Source organism: Pisolithus orientalis (assembly GCF_024613125.1).
Source record: "Pisolithus orientalis strain OTSU chromosome Unknown F5J12scaffold_30, whole genome shotgun sequence".
NCBI classification, from domain to species: Eukaryota; Fungi; Basidiomycota; class Agaricomycetes; order Boletales; family Pisolithaceae; genus Pisolithus; species Pisolithus orientalis.
In genome coordinates, this window is record NW_026260811.1 from 106,221 (window position 1) to 113,638 (window position 7,418).

At 45.3% G+C, this 7,418-nt stretch overlaps 1 protein-coding gene across 1 annotated transcript; it reads right to left on the reverse strand.

Annotated features, from left to right (window-relative positions):
* Positions 1-4,896: 4,896 nt before the first annotated feature.
* Positions 4,897-6,531, reverse strand: F5J12DRAFT_784844 (uncharacterized protein; the record flags this gene model as incomplete). Its single annotated transcript, XM_051743119.1, has 8 exons — positions 4,897-4,908; positions 4,973-4,976; positions 5,071-5,326; positions 5,738-5,894; positions 5,956-5,978; positions 6,072-6,366; positions 6,418-6,441; positions 6,487-6,531. The coding sequence occupies 8 exons, from the start codon at positions 6,529-6,531 to the stop codon at positions 4,897-4,899; spliced, it is 816 nt and encodes a 271-aa protein (XP_051597301.1).
* Between the last annotated feature and the right edge of the window lie 887 nt (positions 6,532-7,418).

The following is a 7,418-nucleotide window of genomic DNA, read 5'->3' on the forward strand; positions in this document are numbered from 1 at the left end:
TTTCCTCTGTGTTTGCTTCCTGGTCACCAACATAGGCAGTCTTAGTACCATCTTCTGTGACAATAATATGCATGTTGGAAAGTTGTTGCTTGATCTTGACTTTACAGTCATGTTTGATATGACCTTTGGCTCCACAGTTGAAGCACTTAATTTCTGAACCAGATCAGTGCATGTTCTGTTTACATTTGTCAATGTCCATCACATCTGGATCTCAGGAACCTCCATGGTAATGAATGAACTTCCTTTCATACTGAGATTCCTTCCCTTCTAGGATATGCTTCATAGCAATCACCATGTGGGCTTCCCTGGCACACTGGATCCACTTGATCACCATAGTTGGTGCTCATCTGGAGTTTAAGATCCAGTCACAATACTCCTTCTGCAACCCTTTTCTGAAGAAGATCCCTTCTTCATGCGATTCTTCTTTCAACTGTGCCTTATTGACTAGGCCAGTGAATTCCATGATATACAACTCAAGTTCTTGTTTGCCCTGAGAGATGTCCAAAAGGCAAAGGATTGTGAGCACAGTCTGATCACCAGACTCAAAGGTGGCCTTGAGTCCTTCTATGAACCTTTGAAAGGTATCTGTGTAGTAGATACTTCTGTCAAGTAACTTGTTTTCATTTTGATAGTTCTTGGAAAAGGAGACCACCATGCCTTTGGTCATATATGTGAGCATGAATGAGATCTTGAGCAATTCTGTGTTGTAAACATGTCAGTTGAGGTTCAGATACCCTTCAACCTGTGTGATCCAAGTTTGAAGCCCATTGTGGCTTCCATCATATTCACCAGGTTGCCTGACATTAAACTCCTGACCTCCATTGGGTGGGTGGCTTGAGTAGTCATCATCTTCATTGGCTTTGGCTTTTCCCTTACTGTTGCCACCAGCAGGCAACTCTGGGGGTATGACCTTTCTGAAGTTCCTGTGATACCAGTCTCATAAAGCCAAGTCCATAGGCATACCTTGAGGAAATGGGTCACTTGTGGTTGTGTGCATAGCCCAGTGGACCTCATCTGCCATAGTGACTCTTTGTTCCTCCAACTTCTGTCTCACTTCCTCCTCTGAGAATGATCTCAGTGGCATTTCCAGGACAGATTCTCTGTGACTGACTGTTGTAGGAAGTGGGATTTAAGAGTGTGAAGACTGGGTGATGGATTATCTGAGGGGATGAGTAAGCCAAAGGGGCTTCTATAACCTGGGACTGGATCCTTGTAGTCATCTGAAGGCTTCTATGGCTGTCTTGGTGCAGGGAACAACCTGCTTGAGCTTGTCTCTTGTCTTAGGGTAACTTGTCTATTGTTATTAAGGAAAAACCTATACACAAGTAGTACTACTGCTGACTAAGCATCCAAAAATGCGAAATCTAAGTACAACTCATAGAAAAAGGTGTCTAGAATGAAAACCAAGTAAAACAAGCCAAATAAAACAATTCCCCTGATAGTGAAATTGCACTCCCTACACTGTCATGGACATACTTTCTTTCATGGCTTCTTGTTCTTCTTTGAGGACTGATCCAAAAGAAGTCTCAGACTTCTGATTGTCTTCTTCTGAACTGAGCACAACTTCTGAATCCCTAAACCAGGATAAATAAAACAAGTGGGGATTTGTAGCAGTAACCAAGGGTCCTAGTCTTCCAAGCAGGATGGGCAGCAAAGGGGGATTCCTGCCAAGCCCAAGAGGGTTAGAACAAGGAGGGACTGGGGGCCTTGCTTTCTGCAGGTTAGACACTTTTACAGATAGTGTGAATGAAGGCTGAGGGAGGATTTATTTCTCAAAAGAAACCTGTCAGTGTAATTGGGGATAAGGATCTGAGTGACTTTACATGTAGGGAGGCACAAGGACAAGCTCCAGGGAGGTGATCTATTAAATCCTAGTGGCTGCCTGTAGAGTGATGAATTTGATTAAGGGTAGAGGGGTGCTTCTCAATCTTGTTCAAAGAAGCAGGATAAAGATGGGATAGCTTTGTTGAAGTTCAGTAAACTGAGGGATGAGTAGACTTTCATGAAGAGGTTGATGAGTCCTGAAAAAGCTGCACACAGGTTTTTGATTTTGTTATGCCTGAGTGGAGTGACTTTGTCAAATGGACTAGGCATGATCCATGTGAGGGGAATACTCTAGGCTGAACTTATCATAACCCCTATGGCTCAGTTATTGCAAAGGTCCAGCAGAGGTTCACTCCTTCTGGTGAGTTCATTTGGGATCACATGGAGGAAGGAACAGGGACAAGAGTGAAGGGATGAAGCTGAGTTGCAAGTAATCAAAAAACTGAGGATACAGGACAGAGTACTCAAGACTATATACCTGTAGCTGAGAGTACTGTACCAGTTGCAATGCATATCTGCAGTAATCAATGAACAAATCAGTCAAATACATAAGTCAGGATGAATCATATGGTGTCATATGATGGGGGCAGGCAAGGAGGTGAGGGCTATACTGGCTGTGCAATCAATGTGCAGTGAGGGGCCTGACACCAGAACAAGAAACTAACATATAAGCAACATAAATGAGTCAAAGAAAGAGAAGGGAACATGTCATCCATCAGAGAGGGCAGTGGAACACTGGATCTTTAAAGGTGGCACATTTGACAGGTATTGGAAATACCTTGACAGTGGGAGATCTGAGTCCTCTGCATTACATATGAACCCCTAGGATGGTGATGATTATGAGGGACATGATGAGACACATGACACATGTGACTGCAAGGAGCCAAAAAAGGAAGGACCCCTGACATGGGCATAACAGCTATAGGATACCTCCTCATGCAGGGGGGGGAAGATGAAAAATGCTACCCTGCAAGGTTCAGCTCAATAACTCTCAATGACCATGAATGCCATTACAGCCAAGCCAAACTGGAGCTCTTTGGTCTTTTCCACACTTTACATGACATCAGACTTCACATTTTCAGCATGTGGAATTTAGTTGTCAAGGTTGACACATGATATATAAAGGGGATGATTAACAATCCTGACTTACAGCCCAATGCTACCATCAACCACTGGATTGCAGGAATTCTTTTATTTGAGTTTGAGCTTGTACATGTCCCTGCACACAAGCATGTGGCACTGGATGGTCTTTCAAGGAGACCAAAAGCAGAAGAAGATGAGGATGGGGAAGAGGACTATGAGGACTGGATAGATGAGTATGGAGCCTTCGCTGTCAAGCTCTTGAACCGTAGGGAGGCCTGATTCAAGTCTCAGCCTTACCCTTCAGAAATTCCAAGTACCTTGTCAGACTCACCTTTGGTCTTGTCACAGAGTCTAGGCATCTATTCCTCCAAACAAACCTTGCCAAGTGTCTATGAGATGGAAATTCTGTGCTTGGAGAAAGTGATCCAGAGAGAGGAGAGGTTGAAAGTGGTGAAGGAATTTTTGCAGATGAAGAAGATGCCAGAAGGATTGGAGGAAGGGGAGTTGGAAAGCCTGGTGCATCTTGCCACTTGGTATATCATCAAAGGAGAGCTGTGGAGAAAAGACCCTCAAGGACATCACCAACTAGTAGTTGCCCCTCACAAATGACTCAGGATCCTTCATCAGGCTCATGACAAGCTAGGACACAAGGGTATCTACTCGACCTGCATGCATTTGCTGACTCATTTCTGGTGGCCTATGCTAGAGCAGGATGTCTGCTGGTATGTCAAGTCATGTCATGAGTGCCAAATATGCTGTTTGGATCATGTACATATTCTGCCAGTCATCACCATCCCCAAGCCCCTATTCTTTAAAGCATATATGGACATGTTCTTAACACCAAAGTCAAATGGATTTTGCTATGTCACCCAAGCTTGCTGTTCACTCACTAGTTATCCAGAGTGGGCTATGCTTCACACAAAAACTGGCAAGACCATCAGAAAATTCATCTTCAAGCAGATCTTGTGCTGCTGGGGTGCTGTTGCAGAAATCATCACAGATAATGGTGGCCCCTATGTCCTCACCCTTGATTGGCTCTCCAAGACCTTCAGAATTTGCCATATACAAATCTCACCTTATAACTCACAAGCTGATGGAGTTGTTGAGCATTGGCATTTCAATGTGAGGGAGGCATTGGTAAAGAGTTGCAGTGGAGAAGCATCAAAGTAGTTAGAAGTGGCTCCTACAGTGTTCTGTGCAGAGAGGGTTATGATTCACAAGGAAACTGGGTTTTCTCTGTTCTATATGGCTCATGGCGTCAAACCTAGACTCCCCTTTGACATTGCTGAGGCGACATTCTTAGCCCCTTTCAAGGCAGAATTTTACTCAATGACAGAACTCATCGCCCATTGTGCTTGACAACTCCAGAAATGTTCAGAAGACCTTGCTCACATCCATGATCTCATTCTGAAGTCTCGCTTTGCATTGGTCAAAGACTTTGTTGCTCATTTTGTGCACACCATCCAAGACTTTGACTTCAAACCTGGGTCACTCATCTGCATGTGGCATTCACATATCAAGTGAGAACTAGATTGCAAGACCAAACCATGCTACCTAGGCCCCATGATCATTGTTTGGCAAACCAAAGGAGGCTCATACATCCTGGTGGAATTAGATGGTGCCATGTCCAAATTCCATTTTGCCACCTTCTGTCTTTACCCCTATTTCCTGCAGAACAACTCTCATATTGAAGTCACACAGCTGACTGGAATTTCTGCATGACATAGATTGCTTGGAAGATGATTTGCTACCAGACCCTGCACTTGCTGGCATCCCTTTGAACAAATCAGATGAGTAGCACACCTTTCTCTCTATCTTTTTCTTTCCTTCCTTTCCTCTCTTTCTCTGCTTTCCCTTTTGCTTATATATTTACCCTCTTCATCTCATATGAAACAAAGCCATCTTCACAACTCACAAAAAAAAAAAAAGAAAAGAAATTCTGCTCATCTCTCATCTCTCATTGATTTGCTCTCTTTCCCTGCTCCCTTCTTAGCGATAATCCTGTTCAAAATACCAAAAGACTCACAAAATAAAATAAAACATATAAATTCTGCAATCTACTTACACTACTGTACATGTACGTACATATCTTTGAGCTGATCCTTCAACCTCTTCAGCTCCTCACATCGCCCCTGAACTGCGCTAATCTGTCACTCTACTCACGTTGCCAACAGTCCCAGCATCTGGTGGATCTGGGTCAACTCAAACTCCTCATCATCTGCCCTACCCTCCAACAGTTGGATGTGCTCAGCAAGAGCCTCGCACATAGTCGATTCACTCAGGTTTGTGACCAGTGGAGTTTCTTCAACTGGGGGACCTTCAGACTCATCCTGCATGCTGATGATGGGTGTGGGTGGATTGTCCAATAATCCTGTCAGTCTGCCAAAGAGTCCACCATCACTGAGGTCTCCTGGATTGTCTGTTGGTGGCAGAGTTGGCTCAGGGCAAGGTCAAGGTGCAGGGGTTGCTGATGGAAGGAAAAGAGGTGGTCAAGGTGCAGGAGGTGGAGGCATTTTTGAGGTTGAAGGGGGACTAGCACAAGGTGTTGGGTGCTCAGGAGATGGATCGGAATTTTGCCTGGGAGGTGGTTTGCAAGCAGGGATTTAAAGTTTCAACCTGGTCAACACTGGAGTTTCAGTCATTGCTGTTACTGTTACTGATTTGACCCATTTATGTGATGGCCCAGCAGCTGTCTCTCCACTTCCAGCATTCTTGCACTGAGTTACAGTTCAGTGCCCTCATTCTTCATGTTGTGGTCAGCGTGTACTCACCTTCCTACCCACTCTGAGTGACCAGCTGCACTTCCACTTGGCCTGTCTTCATTGCTCACATGACTCCCCAGGAAGACCTTTGCACTTGGCATCAACCTTTGTGCACTCCCTGCATGGCAGGTTGGCTTTGGGTGCCAGAGCAGCAGTTTTTGACAGGTCAGGGTTGGGTGGGCAGTTGCCTTCATTGTTCTCCAGCTCATCAACTTTGTCTGTGGCCTGCAGAGTTTTTCTGAATGTTAGCCATTGTGCTTGGAGTTTCCTGGAGGGTAGGATGTACCTTTTCCTTGCCCTTCCCCTTGCCTGTGCTATCCATCCATTGCCTCACTGGTCATCCAGTCCCCCTCAAAGACTCCCCTGCTTCAGTGTTGCTGGGCACACAGCCTTGATGTTCACCTATCACCATTGCTGCCTGTCTGTGTGTGTGCATAGAAGGTTCTCTTGTCAACCTCTCTGCCTCAAGCTGCACCCTCAACTCTACCCTCTCCTGGTAGTTGTTGAAGATGTCATTGATGTGGATCCATCTTTGCTCCACTGGGTGCCAGAGGTCAGCAATGGTGATGGCACCTGGGACTAAAAGGTTTTGGCACATCACAGATTCCTTGGTGTAGTCATGCATGCACTTGTTGTGAACCTTTGGTACAGTAATTCCATTGTTGTCGACATATTTCCACCATGAGCAAATGCTGGCCTGTGGAACTCTGTCAAACATGCAACACACTGCAGTGGAAGGTTTACTCACCCAAGTCTTGTCCCAGTCCTCCACCTATGCATAGATCATCTCCAATCTCTCCTCTGGCTGTGGTGCCACCTTGATCAGGTCCCAGACATGCCTGAGAGCTGCAGTGAGTGCCATGGTTGCCTGGTCCCTCATGCTGAACATGGGATATGCATCATTGACAGAGTAAGCTTGCATAGTAGTTGGTGAGGGTAGCAAGTATCTGAGAATGAGGTGGTGGAGTAACAAGGGTGAATCTGACAATGAGACAGTTTCTGGGTGAGTTTTTTTAATTCTGCAGGGTTGCTGCTGACACATCATCTGGGTGCAGAGTTTTTGCTCAAACAAGGCATGTGGCCAAACACAAGCCTTCTTCATTTATGTCACCTTCCACATCTCCACCACCCTTCTGTCATGACTCGATGACCTCTGACCAAGGATGGTCAGCATTTGAAGACCCTGGGAGGTGTAGGGAGTGGTATACTCCCTGAGGCCAAAATAGGGATGCTAACACCAAAATTCTGCTGTTACCAACCACACCTGTTGTCTTTGGAATTATTACATCTGCCTTGTGCATCTGCCTCATGCACTGCCTTGCCCATCAAACCTTCAGAGCTCCCCTGTCCATCAGTAACACACACCAGTCATCATCCCAGAATTCTGTGTCAACATCAACCTGAAATATGTCTATCCAGAATTCCACAGTTGTGTCACTTCAACCTTTGCCTCACCACATAGCTGGGAAACCATGTAGATCATCAGTAAAAACTCCAGTTACTCCCCTCATTCCTTTCCCATGAACCTTTCTCCACAATGCAAGAACCCCTTTTGCATCTACAGCCTCTACCCTTTGCATTCCACTCCATGGTACAGTGTACACTTGTCCTGTTGGAAGATATCCATCTTTCCTGTTGGTCTTTCTCAGTTACTACTTTACAGTTTGTTTTCACATGTTGCTGTATGGCCTTGACATCTGACACATTGCCCCCTTTGTTTTTCAGAATTTTGCTTTACCTGCCCCACAA